The sequence below is a fragment of the Cucurbita pepo genome, chromosome LG09, assembly GCF_002806865.2.
Source record: "Cucurbita pepo subsp. pepo cultivar mu-cu-16 chromosome LG09, ASM280686v2, whole genome shotgun sequence".
In the NCBI taxonomy this organism is placed as follows: domain Eukaryota; kingdom Viridiplantae; phylum Streptophyta; class Magnoliopsida; order Cucurbitales; family Cucurbitaceae; genus Cucurbita; species Cucurbita pepo.
The window spans coordinates 7,904,141-7,925,542 of NC_036646.1; the positions used below are offsets into that span (position 1 = coordinate 7,904,141).

The 21,402-nt window shown below is 38.6% G+C and overlaps 3 protein-coding genes across 4 annotated transcripts; 2 read left to right on the forward strand and 1 right to left on the reverse strand.

Annotated features, from left to right (window-relative positions):
* The first annotated feature begins 2,947 nt into the window (after window positions 1-2,947).
* Window positions 2,948-6,671, forward strand: LOC111802594. Its single transcript, XM_023687021.1, has 2 exons — window positions 2,948-3,453; window positions 6,092-6,671. Exons 1-2 carry the CDS (start codon window positions 3,133-3,135, stop codon window positions 6,272-6,274), a joined length of 504 nt encoding a protein of 167 aa, XP_023542789.1. The 5' UTR covers window positions 2,948-3,132; the 3' UTR covers window positions 6,275-6,671.
* Window positions 6,672-7,118: 447 nt separating this feature from the next.
* On the reverse strand, window positions 7,119-8,436 carry LOC111802557. The gene has a single exon (XM_023686966.1). The coding sequence runs from the start codon at window positions 8,189-8,191 to the stop codon at window positions 7,364-7,366; it is 828 nt and encodes a 275-aa protein (XP_023542734.1). The 5' UTR covers window positions 8,192-8,436; the 3' UTR covers window positions 7,119-7,363.
* Window positions 8,437-14,156: 5,720 nt separating this feature from the next.
* Window positions 14,157-21,235, forward strand: LOC111802441 (katanin p80 WD40 repeat-containing subunit B1 homolog). Of its 2 annotated transcripts, XM_023686807.1 has the most exons (18): window positions 14,157-14,507; window positions 14,849-14,979; window positions 15,184-15,301; window positions 15,542-15,768; window positions 15,853-15,955; window positions 16,130-16,200; window positions 16,369-16,443; window positions 16,551-16,694; window positions 16,796-16,979; window positions 17,254-17,796; window positions 17,874-17,930; window positions 18,025-18,590; window positions 19,131-19,256; window positions 19,987-20,061; window positions 20,187-20,299; window positions 20,403-20,519; window positions 20,604-20,672; window positions 20,787-21,235. In XM_023686807.1, the coding sequence occupies exons 1-18, from the start codon at window positions 14,483-14,485 to the stop codon at window positions 20,845-20,847; spliced, it is 2,805 nt and encodes a 934-aa protein (XP_023542575.1). In that variant the 5' UTR covers window positions 14,157-14,482; the 3' UTR covers window positions 20,848-21,235. The 2 variants fall into 2 exon arrangements, with proteins under 2 accessions (XP_023542575.1, XP_023542576.1); XM_023686808.1 differs by lacking the exons at window positions 14,157-14,507; window positions 14,849-14,979 and having other exon boundaries at window positions 15,193-15,301; window positions 15,537-15,768.
* The last annotated feature ends 167 nt before the right edge of the window (window positions 21,236-21,402 follow it).

A 21,402-nucleotide genomic window follows, 5' to 3' on the forward strand; every position in this document is an offset into this window, starting at 1 on the left:
ATGTCAATAGAATCCCCACATGTCGAACAAAGGACTCCAAAAGAAAAAGTAGTTGAGCCTCGATTAAGGGGAGGGGTCGGGTTCATATAAATAAACTTATATATATATATATAAATAAGGACAATATCTAAGGTGGGCCAGAGAAAAGGGATTGAATGGGGCCCATGGGAAGGCTTTTCGTACACTTAAGCCCATAGGGATAGGGCTGGTGTTGGTAGGGAGCCCAAATCCGTAACAGCTAGGCCTGCTATGGGCCCATCCCATCAAAAGCAGAGGATAAAACAATGCCGCCCTGTCTCTCACTCTCCCTGCACCCAAACAAAAGATTAATGCATAAAGTATACCCAACCCAACCATAACCATAACCAAACCCTACCTCTATTCACGGTCGCTATCACGTCTCGACTGCTAACTTTGAATCTATGATATAAATTTAATTTCAAATCAATAAGTCGAAAATATATTAAAACAATGACCCATATTTGAGTTGTTTCAGTTTGACACGATAGGTGAATGAAACGACAATAAGATAAAAAGAGGGTGTTCGGGGTTTTGAGTGATCACCGTGTGAATGATGGTCATACACTTGTCACGGCTATAATGCCCCAAAATGTACTATAGTCGTGAAATCTTCCTACCATGAGTTATATGCTATTTAAGTCGTGACGTATAAGGGTGATCAGAATTGTAACAAAATCACTGTTACAATTCCGATCGCAAAAATTTTGAAGTAATATGTCGCATTTAAGGGTGGACCAAAGTTTTATTTTTTTAATTAGAAATTACATTATTGTCTCACTCACACTCAACACACTTCATATTTTTTCTAATTTCTCAAATTTAAATAATTATAAATAATATATTAAAAAAAATTGACTCGTGGACCTTTTGACTGTTTTAACGGCTAGGATCCATTCTCCACCGCGCGGTAAGATCTGAACCGTTGATTACAATTACAAGACAATCTAACGGAACTTGATGCTCCAAATGTTTGTCTACGGTCTGACAAGCTGGACTGAAGCTGACGTGTTGTACCAGTGCAGTCCTTTTTTGTCCCCCACCCATTTATTTTTATTTATTTATTATTCATAGTTTCTCCACGTGTCGGATTTTTAGTGGTGGGACTTTCGGCCCGGGCACACGACCCGACACGGTGGCATGTGAGAGTGTGGGTCCGGTTTGATGGGATTCGGTCCGCAAACAAGGTGGGTCGGATCTAGTACCTTTATTTTATTTATTTAAAAATTAATTTTGTAGGGCTTCGTATGTCGGCGTGGCGTGTATTTTTTTGGATTTTTTTTAATACTCCGATTTTTTTTTTTTTAAACTTTTTATTAAAATATATTAATTTTAAAACCATTTCTTAGACTTTTTATTAAAAATATCAGTTTTGAAATTATTTTTATGATATTTTAAGTTACACCCATTCCCGCAAAGGCCAAAAAGATAATTTTTTTGTTTTTTATTTTTTATTTTTTATTTTTTATTTTTTATTTTTTAAAACCAATTAAATAATGGTAGTTTTTTTCCTTTTCAAGTTGTCTTAGGACAAAAAAATAAAATTATAGTATTTAATTTAGTGTAGAAGTGTTGGAGGGGAAATGGCAGTTTATGTAATTTTATGAGAATTGAAGGGGTAAATGGGAATTTGGAGTCGATCCAAAGGCTGGGGGAAGGAGGAGTGAGTTGTTGGGCTGGGCCCAATGTTGGCCCATTTTACAGCCTATGTGTTGTCCTCTGAGGAACCATCATTTTATTAATTATTATCGACGTTTTTTCTGTCTCAATAATACAAATAAAAATTATTATTTCTCGGCTGAGGGAGCTGAAATTTTTTAACTGTTCCAAGTTGATGTTCCTCGGCTATGGTATTGATGAGACCATCCACCTGTCGACTAGTTATGTATGATTGTCAGTCTCATAATTCTACGATTGACGTGGGATCCGATCTCATAATCCTACGATTGACGTGGGATCCGACAATTCACCATTTATTTCCTTTGGAGTCTAGCGTCCATCAGTCTCATAGTTTTCTCCTATCGAGGTGGGATTTGACAATTCACCTTCTTCTCTCCTTTGAGGCCAACGTCCGTCAGCCTCATAGTTTTCTCCAATCGATGTGCCATGTGACAATTCCCCCCTTCTCTCTTTTGGGGCCAATGTATGTCAGTCTCGTGGTTTTCAGTAAGTTTTCTCCAACTGATGTGAGATTTGACAATTCACTCCTTCTCTCAGCTTTCACTGATCGATGTGGGATATGACAATTCAACCCCTTCTCTCCTTTGGGGTCCAGTGTCACAATCACGGTTTCTAGGCAGCGTATTTGGACAAGCATGACTGTGACACCTAGTGTCTGTTAGCCTCATGGTTTTCTCCAACCGATGTGAGATCTGCAATTCACCACCTTCTCTCCTTTGGGGCCCAACATCGGTCAGTCTCATAGTTTTCTCCAATCGATGTGGGATATGACAATTCAACCCTTCTCTCGTTTGGGCCCAGCGTCCATCAGCCTCACGATTTTATCTAATCAACGTGGGATCTCACGATTCATCCCCTTCCTCCTGAGCCCAGTGTCCTCGGACATTGACACACCACCTGATGTGCCCACCACTAATTGATATTATCAGCTTTTGTCTGTTACATATTGTTGTCAGCTTCAACTGATGTGAGATTGCATTAGCCTTACGATTTTCTCCAACCAATGTAGGATATCACAATCCCCCTTCAAGACCAGAGTCCTCAAACGTAGGCACACAGTCTAATGTATTCATCGCTAGCCCATACTAGTAGCTTTCCCTCCGCGGTGAAAATTGGTGACTCAAAGAGGAAATCTGAAACACGGCAGAAATTGTGAGGGCTAAACCAAACCATTTCCAAAAGTGACTGTGGAATTACAAATTCCCAAAGAAAGCAATCCAAATTCCAAAGCTCTGTTTTCACCCTCCGCTGAACTGTGTTGGTGTGATGGTAGCCCACACCCTTTCTTTCGCCTGTCTCTCTCTCTGTTTGGGGCCTATATTACAACTTCAGTACCTGCTCAAGTTCTTGATAGCACCCAGAAGCCTCACTGCTCTGTGTCCCTCCCATTTTCTCTCCCTAATTCACCTACAATGACCTACAAAACCACCAGCCATGCCGAATCGCCCAAACTTCTCTGAAACTCTTCACCATCGCAATATGGGTGAGGAAAGCTATGGATGGTCCCCAACTGGGGCTCCTCTCGACGTCCAGAGACAGGACCACTGGAGGCACTTCGACAACTCCGTTGATGCTGTCTCTTTTGGTTTTGTTGCTACCGCCATTCTCGTCTCAATGTTCCTGCTTATGGCTATCTTTGAAAGGTTTTTGCGACCCACTCCCTCAGCTTTCTCTCACGACGGTGGCCGGAGGAGCCACCTTGACCCTGAGGCCCAGATGGGTTTTGCTGCAAAGCTTGGCCACCCCTCGCCCAAAGTGAGTTTCCCCAATTTGTGCCTAATTCTTCTGCAGTTTTTTTTAGAGTATGCTGTGTTTGGCAAATTTTTTTGAGGTGCTTCTTGTTCATTGTTGTTGGATTGTTGTATGTTCTATCTTTAGTTGGCTGTATGGGGATGCCATTGTTGCTCATTTGTGATGGCCCTTCTTCAAAATCCTTCTATATCTCTGTCTGTATGTCTGTGTTTGTTGGTCAAAGTTCTTGAAGTCTTGAATTCAAAATGGAAAAATTCTCGTCAGGTACTTGTCAATTGAGACAACCCATGTTGTAGGACTTGATATCAGAACAACTTGCTTTGTGTCTATCTTTGTCTTTCCTTCCAAATTACAATTTTAAAGGGTTCCTTGCAGTTTTGAAAGTTCAAGTTTATCTTGTAGTTCTTGCTTTCTTCCTGAATTCTGCAGTATTGGTTATGAGCACTGTGTTTTTATCACACCACATTATTGTCTCCTAATTATGGATTCTAGGCAAGAACCGGGTAGTTCTTTTGTGAGGTCCGATATCGGTGGGGGAGAAAACCTCTCCCTAGCAGACCTGTTTTAAAAACTTCGAACAGAGAAACTTGATAGGGAAAGTCCAAAGAGGACAATATTTGCTAGCGGTGGATTTTGACTATTACAAATGGTATTAGAGCCAGACACCTGGCGATGTATCAGCAAGGAAGCTAAGCCCCAAAGGAGGGTGGACATGAGTCAATGTGCTAGTAAGGATGCTGGACCCCGAGGGGGGTGGATTGGGGGTCCCACATCGATTGGAGAAGGGAACGAGTGTCAGCGAGGACGTTGGGCCCAAAGGGGGTGGATTGTGAGATCTCAGTTGGGGGAGGAGAACGAAGCATTTTTTATAAGAGTGTGACAATTTCTCCCTAGCAAATACGTTTTAAAAACCTTGTTTCGTTCATATTCTCGAACAATCAAGTTTGATAGACGAAGAATAGACTTTAGAATGTAATTTTTGAAATCTTACATTGTGACAAATGAAGAATGCTGACCAAATGTAAGAGCTCAAGTCCACTGCTAGCAGATATTGTCTTCTTTGAACTTTTTCTTTCGAACTCCCCTCAAGGTTTTTAAAATGCTTCTGTTAGAGAGAGGTTTCCACATCCTTATAAAGAATGTTTCGTTCTCCTCTCCAACCGATGTAGGATCTCACAATCTACCCCCTTCAGGGCCCAGCATCCTCGCTGGCATTCCGGTGTCTGGCTCTAATACCGTTTGTAACAGTCCAAGCTCACCATTTGCAGATATTGTCCTCTTTAAACTTTTCATTTTGGGCTTTTCCTCGAGGTTTATAATGCGTCTGTTAGGGAGAGATTTTCACACTTTTACAAGAATGTTTCGTTCTCCTCCTCAACCGAAGTGGGATCTCACACCAAACGTTGTTGATAAGATAACATTTCATAATTATTATCATGTGACCCATCTTTAACCTATGGATACGTCTTGCAGCCTTCTAAGAAACATATAAGGCCTACCTAGTGGTCTTGTCTAATTGCTCAATCACTGAGCTTGATACTAGTAGGTATATGTTTGGGACACTAACAAGTGCATATTTGTGTACTCAAGAACATAAAAAGACATATTTGTAACTACCTAGAAGTTGTTAGAGTTGCGTGGATATAAATAGAGTGAGCTTGGGAGGTAGCTAGAATTTGGATAGTAGTTTTTGTGAGATCCCACACTTTTGGAGAGGGGAGCGAAGCATTCCTTCTATCTAAGAGTGTGTAAACCTCTCCTTAGCAGACGCGTTTAAATCCGTGAAGGTGACAATGATACGTAACAGGCTAAATGAGACAATATCTACTCGCGGTGGGCTTGAATTGTGTTACAAATGGTACCAGAGCCAATCACTGGATGGTGTGCTAGTGAGGACGCTGGCCCCTAAGGAGAGTGGATTTTGAGATCTCATATTGGTTGGAGAGGGAAATGAAGCATCCCTTATAAAGGTGTGGAAAGCTCTCCCTAGCATATGCGTTTTAAACCTGTGAGACTAACGGTGATACGTAACAGGCCAAAGCAGACAATATTTGCTATCGGTGGGCTTGGGCTGCTACAAATGGTATTAGAGCCAGTCACCAAACGGTGTGCCAGCGAAAACGCTGGCCCCCATGGAGAGTGGATTGGAGAACAAAGCATCCCTTATAAGGGTGTAAAAACCTCTCCCTAACAGACACGTTCAGACAATATCTACTACGGGTCTTACCATTTTAGTTTTGGGTGAATCCACCTCTATTGCAGTGCTTTCATTTAGTTTCCATTTCAATTTATAGTTCCTATCAAAAGACAAAACATTTGGATCTATCTAACTTACCGACGAAGCTACGAGCAATGTATGGACTCGATCGTAAGTGCACCCTTATACAAGTGCAAACTTGAGCTAGTGCATGCTTGGGAGTAGTTTTATAATGGTCAAAATCACTTTTATCGTACCGTTTCTAGTTATTTTCGATCGGACAGCAAGTGATTTTCGTTGTTCTAAACCACTCCTAAACATAAACATGTAGGTACTTTGCTACACTGAGCAGTGAGCACTACACTGTTGGCTGTCTTCTGATATGTTGGCTTTTTATGTCTTTAGCTTTGTGTATCACTTCATTTTTGTTGTGTTTATATGCAGATGACTGTGTATTCCTATGGAGTTTCAGTACTAATGCCTGGAGATCATATTCCAACCTACATTGCTCACCCGGCTCCCGTCCCGTCTCCCCCGGAACGAATTCCATGGCCACAGCTACAACAAAACACCATATCCTACGCCACCACCAGCTCCCATTTCACTGAAACTTCAAGCTCCTTATAAGCTCAAACGAACCGAGCATGAGAGAGGTTCCTTAGGTTCTTATTCTGTACATACCCTCACAACCCTCCTTCAAGGTAGCAAGTTTCACATTTTTATGCCTCCCACAAGGTTTAGCTTTTATCTCTTTCAAGGCTCTTGGCTTCATCCCCTCAGCAATCATATAGAAAATGTAAAATGGTTTTCGAGTACAAGCAAACTTCGAACGTCGAGATATGTATGAATTCCTTGAGCTTTGAATTCAAACTCTTGAGCTAAAATTCTCGTCTCTGCTAAAGATCAATGAGTTCATAAACTCCCAAATGATTGATACTCTTCCTTGTATATTATTATGCCAGAGAATCCAAGAAAATGACGGCATATACACAAAATCTTATAAAATGACAGCCATTTCTTCTCATGGATCTTGTCTAAATTCTCCAGTTTTGGACTTGCTCTGTTTTTTTGTCGGTTCATATGCAGAAAAGCAAAAGTCAGACGCAATGTTAGAAGAATTGTTACTACCAATGCTGAAGAAAGTAAGTTAATGATGGTGATCGATCCTTCGTTTCCACTCAAACTCTGTTCTTCGATTCAGAAATCATCGCTGGGCTGACTCAAATTTACTTTTTCTTTCTTCCTTTTTGTCTTTAACTGATGTAAGAGCTAGTTCTGAGAGTTCAGAGTGTTTGTACCATAAAGAAAAACAGAGCCCATCAGTAGCTGCTTTGTTCATTTTGGAATACCATAAGAACTGATTAGCATGTGTAAAGCTAACACTAACTAAATCTTTGATATCCATTTTTGTGGCCTAAGGAACAGAGCAACCCAGAAATTAGATATTAAATAAGAGAGAGAGAGAGAGGCAGAGCAAGAAAAAAGGTGCAAATTTGTAGCATAATTGCTAGAGATTCACTTTAAGAGAAAACAGAGACTCACCTAACCAATACGGCCTGTTTCCTTAATTGACCATTCAGACATTCATTATTTACAGCTTACTACAATTTCCAGACCAAAAATAGGAACCCCACCGTTGAAGAACTCACAAAAACAGAGTACAGGAAATTGAATGGCACTGCTCGACGGTCCGGTGAACTACGCCGTCGTGTTCTATCAGAGGAAGATGAAGCATTCCAATGAAACAAGTGGGTTATCGAGGGATTCGTTTGTTGTTGGCCATTTTCCCTCAATCGTTTCGTTTTGTGCAGGCTGAGCCTGCCCTGTTTCTTTCCGGGAATAATCTCTTCCGCCGGTTGCTTCCCGTCCGGGCGACATTCCGGATCTTCGGACAGAAGGGCTCCGTCCTGCCGCTGTTCTCGAGGCTACGCTGTCGATCCGGGTGGTGGCAGGGGATCTCGACCGCCGATATGAATTCTCAGTACTGTTATGCAGGCGTGGCTCCGGCCTTAAACTCCGCCGGGAAAGTCCTTGCGCCATGTCTCTGCTCTGCACCAACTTCACAGTTCCGCCGTTAATCCGGCCTGGCGACTGATTGGATTTTCTCGTTGGCGATTTCCCCACTTGTCTATCCCTTCCAAGAACCCAATCATCGGAGTTAGGCCGGCTTTTGGGCAATTTCGCCGGAGATCTGGAAATCCTCTGACGAATCTCTTCGTAATCATCCACCTTCTCTGTTACAGTCGTAGTAGACAGCGTTTCGCTAAAGCTGCAAACGTCAGAAACCTCAGAAATTTCTTCAGTCGGGTGAATGGGTATTCCGCCATTGATCCTCCCAGAGAAGGATTCCCCAGTTTTCCTCTCCCCAAAAGACGATTTGGGTTTGGGGGTTTCGGAGAGAACTTCCTTGACAGACTCTTCTTCCAGCGGCGGAGGAGCTCTGTTTCCAATGGCGGTGGGTTTGGGATAGGAAGAGCCAGATCCAGAATGGTGCGGCGGAGAGGATGAATTAGAAGACCTAGAAGAACTGACACAACAACCCATTTTCTTCAAAATGGGTTTGGAGTTACAGAGATGGGGATTCACATTGAAAGTCAGAGAAGGTTCAGAATCATTGCGGGTTTTGAGGAAGAAGATGAGTGGAAAGTGAGAGAAGTTAGAAATGGATGCTCTGGTTCTGGTGAAAGCTCACGCACTCACGCAAGGAGAGAACAAAAGGGATCTCCCCCGCAGGCCCCAACACAAAATGGCTATCATTATCATGGGATTTAAGCTAAATTATGTTTCCACCCCTCCCCCAATTTCATAATATGATTATTTTTATATTATAAATTAATAAACAAATAAAATACAGAGGTTTTCCCTTGATAGGGACCAATCCCCACATAGAGATTCCTCGTTCCCGACCTCGATTTCCGGAAATGAGAAATGGGATAGAGACATAGATGGATAATCCCCACGAGGAAGGGATAGTGAGTGCCTCCCGACTATGCTTCGTTGTCATCCATACTCTCCTCACCTTAATTTTCTAAACTGAGGAATGAGATACAGACGTAGATGAATAATCCCCACGAGGATAAGGATAGTGAGTGCATCCCGACCATGCTCCGTTGTCATCCAGACTCTCCCGACCTTAATTTTCCGAAATGAGGAATGAGATAGAGACGTAGATGAATAATCCCCACGAGAGTAGGGATAGTGAGTGCATCCTGATCGTGCTCCGTTGTCATCCATACTCTCCTAACCTTAATTTTCTCAAAATGAGGAATGAGATAGGGACGTAGATGAATAATCCCCATGAGGATAAGGATAGTGAGTACATCTCGACCGTGCTCTGTTGTCATCCATACTCTTTGAGTACAGCGCTGAGTGACAAATAAGTGAATGTGATTCAGTCTTCCGTCACAACCAGCTCAATTAATTATAATATATATTCTTCAATTAACCCGTCATAAATATGAATTTTTGGCTCGAAAAAAAGTCAATTCGAGATTAGCTATAAAAAAAAAATGTAAAATAATGATTAAGATAAAAGATAGTTTTGGCATGTGGAGTGGAATAGGCATATTGGCCATCTCCATGTGCTTCATTATTATTCCTCTTTAACAACTCCAAACATTTTTGCAACTATTATATGAAAAGGAAGAACAATAAATAGCTTTCTCACTCCAATTATTTTATTCATTTTGTTTTATTCAAATGAAAAATAATGCATAAATTTCTTATGATTGAGCTACCGAAAAGGTAGGTATACCTTGTTGTTATACGTACTGAGTTTCAATTCTTTTAAGCTTTTCTTAGTCATCCTATCCTCAAGATCGCTCTCATTTGAATGTGGTTTCAATTCGTTCATGTAACCCCTCTTTTACTCGGGTGTTATATGCCCACAGCTTCCGTCTTAATTCGTCTCTAAACCCCGTCTTCACTCTTAGAAACAAAAAGTAAATAATGTAACCATGTCGCAAGAGATGATATGAACCAAGAGACATCAATCATACAATATACTTCAAATGATAAGATAAGGAATCAATACAAGGGGAATAAGATTCGGATTACCTTGTTGATCGAATATCTCAAGGCAAGAACATTGTTTGAGATTCGAATCACTCCAGAAGCAAGATCGATCATGTCTAGCTTCAATGATTCTTGTTGATCAAATATCACAAACACTTGTTTGAGATTCGAATCACTCCACAAGCAAGATTGATCATGTCGAGCTTGAATGATTCTACATGCAATCTAAACTACATAGAATTGCAAAGAAACTTAGCCATTGGCTAAAGAAGAGCACAAATGCTTCTTTCTATATATTTTCCAAGTCTACCTTACAAATACAACATACATGGCTTTATATAGCCTCAAAAATGAAACTACTAAAGGTATTCCAAGAGTTGTAACATTCCTACTTTATGACCATAATTAGCCATTATGTAAATGTAACCGAAATTAAATAACAAGTCTTAAAATACAATAACTCTAAATTACTCTAAATTGTAACCCACCCAAAATTTACAACAATCAAACTTCATTCTTCTTCAATGTAGCATGAATTGAAACATCTTTTTGATAATTTTGACAACCTTTTCTTCACAACTTCATTGAAGTATATTGTATGATTGATGTCTCTTGGTTCATATCAAGAGATGTAGGAGAATGTCGAGACACAAGACTTTCTAACTTTTATCTGACATTCATTCGGTCTCTCCTTTTAACACCTTGTGTGTTTTCTTGTAGGTTGAATAATCCTTAAGTTACATCTTCCGACATCCAAATTTTTTTCCTCCTTACTCCATGACTCTTTTGAAAGTTGTTGCCTCCACAAATGACTCATAAATCGAAGGGACCTGATACCACTTGTCGAGAGAAAAATGAGATAGAAAAAAAGAGATGACACAAAAACTACACTGGTTTGTCCCAAACTCGGAATTACATCCCGTCTTCTACAACTGTAGATCCTACCTAAATATCGAGATTACAAAAAGCATAACAACTTTCAGTAGTCCAACAAAAGCTATCGACTTTCCAATACCACAACTCGGTAGCTTAGATAGATAAACAACTAAGAACAAGAGAAACACTCTTTTTCTCTCGTAGTCTAAACTATCCTTGGTTTTTTTTGTAAAAGTTAAGGAGATCACAAAGGGACTCATTATCGAGAGTAAAGGAAGCTGAGTTGTTTGGGACAGAAATTCTTGGATTTGTGAAAGGTCACGACACCTCATGGTATGAGATGTTGGTTGCCTCCCCGACATCAAATGTTTCATTATTTTTTTCACTTTGTACGAAGGGGATAAATGTTTTTTCTCCTAAAGATACAAAAATGTTTAAATTCATTGCAATTTTGTTACTAGTTGAGATGTTGTTTCATAGATTGAAGTGAAGTTTACTATGATTATTATTGTTTCAATCAATGTTTGGTTCTTTTTTTATTTGAATCGATTGAAGATGTTGAAATTTGATAAAAAGGTCGGGTTTCAATCAATGTTTGGTTCTTTTTTTTTTTATTATTTCAATCAATGTCCCTATTGATCGACGAGCATTATAAAAAGGTCGAGACTTTTACTTGCTTGAGTTCACACTTCGAAAGGGAGGAAGGTTGGGTCAGCTAGGTTTTCTAGGAGACCATCGTTCAAAACATAAACACTAGTTGGGAAGAAGATCACCACCTTACCACTAGATAAACTAGTACTCAATCACTATCCGACCAATAGATAACCTAGAAATTGATCACCACTCGACTAATAGATAACCTAGTACAGTTTCCTCGAGAGGTGGACAAAAGTCATGAGACACCCTAACAACCCTTATCTGCTTAAGGACATTCATGACCTTACGATAAAATGATGAGATGAACGAAAAAACGAGTCTCCTAAATTTTCAGAACCTAAAATTGCTCTACATTTTTTAAAACAAATGGCTTAGATGATACATATTGATAGATTCCCGACAAATAGTATCAAAATCATGCTAAAAATGGAAGCTTTCAACTACAGGTATTCATATAACTCAAACCTGAACTAACCAACCCAAACTACAAAAATTGGGTCGGGTTAGATTTTTCTTCGGTTTAAGTTGAACTGAACTTTTAAAAATCGAGGTTGACATTTGATTTAGTCAACCTGACCAACCCAACCTAACTCGAAGATAGAGAATTTGGTTAGGTTGGATAGTGAATTCTATTAGGATTGTTCGAGTCAACCCAGCTCATGATATCTCGATATCTCATATGAAAGTTGGATCCATCAAGCTAAGGCCATATGAGAATTGGCTAGCCCATTGCACTAGGCCCAAAGTTAATCCATTAGCTCAATTCAATTCAAAAATATTATTTATATTTTAAAATCTGCAGATTTTTATTTTTATTTTTTTAATTAATTACTTAAAAAATATATATTTTTATTTAAAAAAAAGAATAACTTGGTCGGTAATCCTTTATTAGAGAATTAATTAGCCAATTAGCACTAAGAGAGAATTAATAAATCGATTGATTTTAAAGTGTCAACTATAATTTCTCTTTTATAGAAACTTATAGGATTGAAATATAAATATTATCAAATTATTGGACGTGAGACTTTTCTCCTAACAATCCTCCCATAATCACGACTCGGAATCTGGATTTGGGACTTACGTATCCCGACATTCCCCTATTTCCCCTGCAACATGAGTGAAGAGTATCATTACAGACCAACATGAGCTCTTCCAACCGTTACCCAAAACAAAGCATACTTAACAATGAAGTTTCTATGATTGAGCTACTAAAAAACAAACTGCACCTTGTTAGTATAGTTAGTAACTTTCAATTCTTTTAAGCGTTTCTTAGTCACATTATTCTCATGATCGTTCTTATTTGAATATGATATTGGTTCATTAATATTTTATTAATAAAGAGGCCGAAATTTTCAATTATATTCAACCTATGTTTTACCTAACATTTAAAAAAAAATCACAGGTCTATTTAACACAAAATTTATTAAAAATTATATTATGAAATTAAATATATACATTTAAAAAAAATTAAAACTAAACTAATAATTTAATTATATAAAGAAATATATTGGTAAGAACAATTTTTAAAGAAAATCTAAGCTTCTTTAATTATCTGTTAATTCAATTATACATCATAATCAAATTTAAAATAGAAAAACGTGAAAATATAAATATAGAAATATAAAATATATTGGAAGGAATCTTTTGGCCGTTTCAAACTGAAATTAATAGCCAACCATATGATTTTGACAGAAGTATTTCTTTTATTATTATTATTTATTTATTTTTAAAATTACAAAAATTTATATAAATTCGGTCAAAATTAAAGTTTGACTCGTCCTCGACAATACATTTATTTATTAGATTGAATATGAATCACTATTTTAAAGATTGAACTGATCCATCGGTTGATTTATTAGAACCACAACTCGTTTAGCCACCCGTGTATTTATATATAGTTTTTAATATTTTAAAATATATATTTATGTAATATAAAATTCAAAAATTTTAAAAATAACATACTAAATATAAACTTATTAGATAATTAAATTGAATTTGTTAATAGATCTTGTTAGATGAACACGACTCCCCGCAATGGTATGATATTGTCCATATCGTTTACTTTGAGTATACGCTCTCATAGCTTCCTAATGCCTTAAATTAGACGATGTGGGACTTTCATCCAACACCTCCCTTCGAACAAAGTACGTCTCCCTTTAATTGAGGCTTGAACCCTTTTCTTTTGCCTTTGAGGCTCACAATACTTTTGTTCGACATTTGAGGATTCTATTGGCATGACCCTAATGCCATGTTAGATGAACACGACTCTCCACAATGATATGATATTGTCCATTTTGAGCATAAGCTCTCCACTTTGCTTTGGGTTTCCCCAAAACGCGTCATACCAGTGGAAATAGTATTCTTTGATTATAAACTAATGATTATTCCCTAAATTAGCGGAGATGAGACTTTCATCCAATCAATCTGACTCAAATTCTAACCCAAAATTTGATTAAATGAGTCAAATTCAAGGATTGACTTCACAGACTTTACCGGTTAAGTTGGATCAATATGATTATGTAACGACCCATACCCATAATTCAGAATCTAAATTCGGCATCCAATAGTCCCAACATTTTCTTGCATCCATTGTGATATGGTTACATCACTTACTCCTCGCTTCTCATGATGAAGAAGCACGGTTGACCGTGAAGTTCCTATGATCGAGCTACTGAAAGGGAAAGTGCATATTGATGGTATAAGTAGTGACTTTCAAGTCTTTTTAGTTATCTTATTCTCATGATCACTCTCATTCAAATGTGGTCTCGGTTGACTCGTATGTCACATTGAAAATTTTAACTCATTGGATTCGAATTTAGGTTGAGTTTGAGTCGGGACCACTAGTAATCGCTCAAATTTTAAAAATATTTTTAAAAAGATATGAGGAAATAAATGTATGAGCCACAAGAAAATATAGGGGCGTGATGCTTGGGGCCAAGGAAAAACAGAAGGGTATTATGGTCAAATTGGAAACACAAAGAAAAAAGAAGGGTAATACGGCAATGGTTCTGTCACGGTCTGAAATGGAGATGAATTATATGGTTCCCATGTCTAAAAGCGAACAGCCATTCTTTTTCTTCCTTTCAATTCCATTCTACCATTTCACCTCACAACCTTTTCTCCACCGATATCCCAAATCTTGTTGAATTTCAGTTCAAGTTTGATCTTATCATGGCGGTTTCTTACCTCTTGAATCTTCAAGTGAATTGAGTTCATTAGCACGCCGTCGGGATTTTGTTTCTCCGATCTTGTTCTACTTCCCACTTGTGTTCTTAGTTTTTCTCGACAATGGCGAAGCGTGGATATAAGCTACGTATCCTTTGTAATCTTAAGTATTATGATTATTGTTTTTCTTTTGCTCAGACGTTTAAAATTAGCTTTAGTTTGATGATTTTCAATTGTTTTAGCTTTATCCTCACTGGAACCAGGTTTCTCAGGCGCTTAGAAGCTCCTTGAATCTAACCCATAATCCGATTTTAGAACTGGATTGATAGCGCTAGGAATTTGGATGCTCATTTCTTATGTTCTATGCTTGATTTATCGCATAAGGAGTAGAACTTGTTTTCTGCTGAGGAGTTCAATTCAACTTCAATCTGTAGTGTCATGAAGAAACTAAAACGATATGAAGTATTTTCTTGACCTATTTGAAACTAGAGGAAATTGCGGCACACTCGGCTAATGTAAACTGTCTGAGTATTGGGAAAAAAGCCTGCCGATTGTTCATAACTGGTGGAGATGATCACAAAGTCAATCTTTGGGCGATTGGAAAGCCCAACTCTTTGATGGTTCGTTGAATGCCTCCTTTTCCATCTTTTTTATACGCAATCAGAAAGTTGGGTTCTTATTTTTTGAATTTATTCATGAACTTATTTGATGGTTGCATAAAAGAATTGTATATTTTTTATCCTCACAATGTGCTTGATGATTATTTGCTTGTAGTTATGATTTCTCTAGTGATAGACTTGGAGTGTTTTCTTGTTCTTGTGCAGAGTCTTTGTGGCCATACTAATCCAGTCGAATCGGTAGCTTTTGATTCATCTGAAGTTTTGGTGCTTGGTGGAGCTTCTTCTGGTGCAATAAAGTTATGGGATCTTGAAGAGGCTAAAAGTAAGTTTACTCGACTAGTTTCTTACTTTGACGAAATCGAATATTAAACTATTAGAGAAATGATGTGATTTAGTATTGTGTCATGTTAATGAATACCTATTTTAAACATGGTTTTCGTGATGGCTTTTCATTGTTCATTTATATACCTTCAGATTTCCACATTTCAATTGTGAAGAAAAGCATAAGATTGATTTCCTTCATTGATAACCTCTGATCTTTTGCAATGTTCTTGAAGTGCAGTAGTTCGCACTCTTTCTGGTCACAGATCGAATTGCACAGCAGTTGAGTTTCATCCATTTGGCGAGTTCTTTGCATCAGGTTCTAGAGACACTAATCTTAAAATCTGGGATATCAGGAAGAAAGGTTGCAGTCACACATACAAGGGTCACACTCAAGGCATTAGTATGATCAAGTTCACGCCAGATGGTCGCTGGGTGGTCTCCGGTGGATTTGATAGTGCTGTGAAGGTAATAACGAGTCACACTATTAAGTGTTGTAACTTTCTATCATCGTCATTATAATGGCAATAATTTTAAGTTTCTCTTGCATAGGTATGGGATCTAACTGCTGGAAAGCTGTTGCACGATTTTAAGTTCCATGAAGGGAATATTCGGTCCATAGGTTTTCATCCACTTGAATTTCTCCTCGCGACGGGTGAGTGAAAGAAAATGAAGCAATTGATGCTTAAGTGGAAAGTTTCTTGAATACAAAACCATTAGTTTCTTGGTATACTGCTTGTATATATAATACAATACTCGCGTATTCGAATTCTAATATTACCCGCTCTTTATCGCAATACATCTCTGAGTAAAAAGTGACTGTGTCCAGGGTCAGCTGACAAAACTGTAAAGTTCTGGGATTTGGAAACCTTTGAATTGATTGGATCAACAAGACCTGAGGTATATCTATTCTTTAAAAAGAAAAACAAGTTGCCTTAGCTTTGCAATGGATGTTCAGTTTCTAGTGCTTCCTTTAGTTGCAGAGACTGTTAAATTCCATGTTTTCTGTGCCGAACCTTTTTCAACCGTTTTTTTAGAAGTTATTTCATTAGCATATCTTTTATACAGGCTACTGGAGTTCGTGCAATCACCTTCCATCCGGATGGGAGGACCCTGTTTTCTGGTCTGGATGAAAGTTTGAAGGTGAGGAGAGTTACTATTTCACGACTTTGTGATACAGAATAAAGTGTTACTACCTCCAAACATGTATCGGCACATTAACATTATATCTCTTTTCTCTGATACTGAAGGTCTATTCATGGGAGCCTGTCATTTGTCATGACTCCGTGGATATGGGATGGTCAACACTTGGTGACCTTTGCATTCATGATGGGAAACTTTTGAGTTGCTCATTTTATCGAAGCTCTGTTGGAGTTTGGGTAGCTGATATATCGGTATACTAACCTATATCTTTTCAGAAACTTGTTCATATTGTATTTATGTGCTGTTTTGTATTACTATTACCCACTTATCTTTCAAGTATTCTCAATTCCAGAATATTGAGCCTTATGGAGCTAGTTCAGTAACTGGGCAAAAGGAGCCAAAAGAACAGAAATCTAATTCTGCTTTCAAGAACAGTTTAGCTTCAAAAAGCTTTGGAGCTGGTTTGATGACTTCAAATTTACAATCTCTGTCTCCTGATTATGAAACCAAGGAGATAAAGAATATATACATAGACAGTAAGTCCTCATCCTTTGTCTGCAAGGAGGGGTCGTGTTAGAGGTGTTATGCAATCCTTATATAGGAGATATGTCTCTATTTGTGATGTATGCGACTCTTGGTATTATTTTCCTCAACAGACTTTGAATTGACAACTTCTTTGGGTAGAGTCATTTTTCGACACCGAGGAACAACTAATGATTTTGTGTGACATGTAGCTCACTTTGTGCATGCTTGTCTGCCTTCAAACATTGTTTAAAATCTAGTTTCTCGTCTCTTTTTTGTTTATGATAGCCACCGGTGGAAAGCCTGAGGCGGCATCTTTAAGCTCCCCAAAAGTTGTATTTGCATTGGGTTCAAAGGAGATAATCTATGATGCTAGCAAAAAGCAAAGTCCTGCATCAAGAGTAGAAACGAAATCTATTGAAGTATCAACGGTCAAACCCCCGGTTGTACCTTGTGATAGTCCTGAGGTTAAAGACTCCGCAAGCTCTATAAGGGAATCTATCACATTTTCCAAGACAAGACGTGGTATGTTACTCAGACCAGCTCATGTAAGAAAGCCATCAAATAGTAAAATGGATCTCGAAAAACTATCAGTGTCAGTTGATTCAAGTAGAAAAACTGATCTTGAGAGACTAGCAGTTGTAGATTCTGTAAATATCTGTCATACCACCAATGATTTGAATAAAGCTCCAGAACCAAACTTCGTAACACGGGTTGTATCGGAAGAAACACAAAAAGATTCTCATAGAATAAATTCTGATATCAGAAGTATCGAGACGTTTGAAAACATTCCCCGTGTGTCTTCTGAGACAACTTCAGAACAAGAAAGCTGTAAGATGTTCCCTTGATATTAAAATTGTTTATGTAGTTTTTCTCATGTTAATAGTATTTTCCCCCCAAACTTGCAGGCAACAAACCAGTTGTTAGTAGAAAAGGGGCAAACTCTGTTAAATTTGTAAATGGAGGTTTGTCATCTTTGTCCTCTTTACTACTTGTCACTGACAGGAAATATCAAGTAAACGTGTGGGAAATTTTTGGTCTTATATCCTATTTTTGCAGTTGCAGTTGTTCCTGGAAGGACACGCACTCTTGTCGAGAAGTTCGAAAGGAGAGAACAAACTATTGATGTACAGACGACAATTTCACCATCTTATGTCCTCGAATCGGAAAAGACAAAGGAGAAAACTAATAGCTATGAAGCACAGGTGGTAACTCCTCAGATCCTTGAAACTGAGAAGTCACACGAACAAGCTAATACCTATGGAGTACAGGCAGTGGCTATACCTTCTCACGTCTCCGAAACAGAGAAGGCGCGTGAACGAACTAATAACTACGAAATGCAGGCAGTGACGATTCCTTTGCACATCTCTGAAACTGAGAAGGCAAGAGAACGAACTAATAACTATGAAATGCAGGCAGTGATTATTCCTTCGCGCATCTCTGAAACTGAGAAGGCAAGAGAACGAACTAATAACTATGAAGTACGAGCAGTAATTACTCCTCGTACCCCAGAAACTAAGAGGATGACTACTAACTATGAAGCAAGAACAAGAAATAACTATGAAGCAATGACAACTCCTGTCACTTCTCTTGTCCCTGAAACAGATAAAACAGACAATTTACAGGTATGGTTACTTTGAAACATTAAATAGGCACTTAAATTATGATGATATCTGTTTACAGCATTTCATATGGGCATCCTTTTGCAAGATGCGTTTTAAAACCTATAAGATCCCACATCGGTTTCCTTTTGCAAGACGCATTTACAGCTGATCTCCTATGAGATCCTACATCGATTGGAGAGGAGAACGAAACATTTCTTATAACGGTGTGGAAACCTCTTCTTAGCAGACGCGTTTTAAAACCTTAAAGGGAAAGCCCAAAGAGGACACTATTTGTTAGCGGTGGGCTTGAGCTGTTTCATCTCCTTCTTCCTCTTTCTTTTTCTCATCTATCTTCTTAGTACTTAGAATTTTGGGTTACATTTGAAGTTATTTGAAATGCTATGCATTTGAGAAATTTTTGTGTTTCTGCTGGAAAATTATTTCTAAGCTGGCAGAAAATTGCCAATGCCAAAGAATGCTCACAAATGCGAGTCAGATGAAGATACGCATTTAAATTGTTTGTTCAAACTAAGTAGTTCTGTGTTTTTTGCTTAATGACAGAAAGGAGAACCTCAAGCTTCTGGAAGAGATTCTCCCTGTGCAAATGATCGGGATGTCATTGAAGACATAATGCAATCTCATGATGTATTCTTAAGTAGCCTTCGATCCCGGTTGACAAAACTGCAGGTAATTTTCTTTCTGCATGCAGATAATACAATGAACTAATTATGAGACTGTGAGATCCCACATCGGTCGGAGAGGGGAACGAAACATTCCTTATAAGGGTGTGGAAACCTCTCCCTATCAGATGCGTTTTAAAACCGTGAGGCTGACGCTGATACGTAATGGGCTAAAGCAGACAGTATCTGCTAGCGGTGGGCTTTGACTATTATAAATGGTAGTAGAGCTAGACACCAAGCGGTGTGCTAGCGAGGGTGCTCAGCCCCCAAGGTGGTGGGGGGAGGGTGGATTGTGAGATTCCACGTCGTTTGGAGAGGAGAATGAAACATTCCTTATAAACATGTGGAAAACTCTCCCTACCAGACGTGTTTTAAACCATGGGGCTGACAGCGATACGTAATGGGCCAAAGTAGACAATATTTGCCAGCGGTGGGCTTGGATTGTTACAGAAACAAATTGTGAACTACAACTATGGCTTTTAACACCGGTTTTCTTAACATTCACTTGGGGGGCGGGGTCATTCAAAAGGAGAAAAAACAAGGAAAAAAACACAAGAAACGTTGTATTTCACCGAAAAAGCATGCCGACTAATCAATGAGCTTGGTTTGAAAACAACTTTGTTCTGTGACTTTTATGTCTGTGAGGATTGGAATACAGCTGATAAATCCTAAAGGTTGTTTTTTTGGACCATTAACTTTTCTCGAACGTTACGTTCATATCAACGACTGTACTGCAGGTGGTACGACACTTTTGGCAGCAGAATGACATGAAAGGTGCCATCAATGCCATGACAAAACTCCCGGATCATTCTGTACGTATCTTTTGAGTTAGTTTATCCGTGTTGCTTTTTTATTTTATGCATCTTCAGTTTCACAAGCAACTAGTATCTTCTCTGTTCTCAAATGGGGCTTTTCTAAGAACCATGTCATGATGCAGGTGCAAGCAGATGTGATCAGCGTTCTCATCGAGAAGATGAATGTCCTGACTCTAGATTTATTCTCGTGCCTACTTCCCGTACTCGTGGGTTTATTGGATAGCAAGATAGAAAGGTAAGACAACGGCATAATGCACGTCGAAAAAACTACTAATTTCAACAGTTCAAAACTATCTTCCTTAAGATATAAGTTCTTATGGCTCACATTGTATCCATAGGCATGCCAGTTTGTCCATGGAGATTCTCTTGAAGCTTGTAGCAGTTTTTGGTCATGTTATAACCTCAGCAGTATCAGCACCTCCAGTAGTTGGTGTTGATCTTCATGCAGAGCAGAGGTGAATACATCTCATTTTCACGACGTTTCGAATATGTATTAACCGAACTAAATATCGTGTTATCTGCTTGTATCTCGAACTCAGGGTACTTTGCTGCAAGCAATGCTTCACCCATCTGCAGAAGATTCAAAAACTTCTTCCATCGTTTGCAAGGTATAATAATTTTCTTCTGGGAAACTGTCGATCAACATCTCAACGTGAATCCCGAGCGTCCAATAGGACACTACCGCTCAAATAACTCATTTTTCCTGCATAATTTTGCTGCAGGAGAGGTGGTTCACTAGCAAGAAGTGCTCAAGAATTGAATCTAGTACTTCAACAATGTTAAGTTTCGTTCACTATGTCAAATTTTTGGCAAAGAACAGATAAATAGTTAGGCTGATACCTCCAATAGAAAGAACTTGGAGATGCAACACCTTTACAAGTTGAAGCCATAAGCCATGTCCCACAATTTTGTGATTCATGGAGGGTGAAGCCGAGCAGAAAGACAACGGAAAACCTTAGACGACGAACGTGAAGTCGGCAGGTCGGGTTCTTCAGACGGAACAATGGAAGCCCTCCTCATTTTGATTCTTCATATTCCAGGTATTGTCTGTATCTTCTAATCAACGTCTTGTAAGTATGTGCCAATTCAAACATGTAATGCATGGAGATATTGAATGCAAGCATATGGGTAGAGCTGTTTGCTTCTGCTTGAAAGAATGTTATGTCGCTGATATGCCCTATGCCCAATTATGATTGTATCAGTAGCAGTGGCACATAGGTAAGTTGATGAAACTTATTATGGGGAAGGCAACTAGAGATGAACATAGTTTAATCAATAAGAAGGATAAAATTGGTTCTAAATGACAAAACAAAGTGCCCAAAGTCCATAAGTCGTTGA

Excerpts from the sequence above, each read along its gene's own strand:
- LOC111802594 (XM_023687021.1), top strand. The coding sequence starts at position 3,133 with ATGCCGAATCGCCCAAACTTCTCTGAAACTCTTCACCATCGCAATATG. Across the intron at positions 3,454-6,091 it reads TTGGCCACCCCTCGCCCAAA|ATGACTGTGTATTCCTATGG; the intron begins GTGAGTTTCCCC and ends GTTTATATGCAG.
- LOC111802557 (XM_023686966.1), bottom strand. The coding sequence starts at position 8,191 with ATGGGTTGTTGTGTCAGTTCTTCTAGGTCTTCTAATTCATCCTCTCCG.
- LOC111802441 (XM_023686807.1), top strand. The coding sequence starts at position 14,483 with ATGGCGAAGCGTGGATATAAGCTAC. Across the intron at positions 15,302-15,541 it reads GGATCTTGAAGAGGCTAAAA|TAGTTCGCACTCTTTCTGGT; the intron begins GTAAGTTTACTC and ends CTTGAAGTGCAG. Across the intron at positions 20,673-20,786 it reads CTTCTTCCATCGTTTGCAAG|GAGAGGTGGTTCACTAGCAA; the intron begins GTATAATAATTT and ends ATTTTGCTGCAG.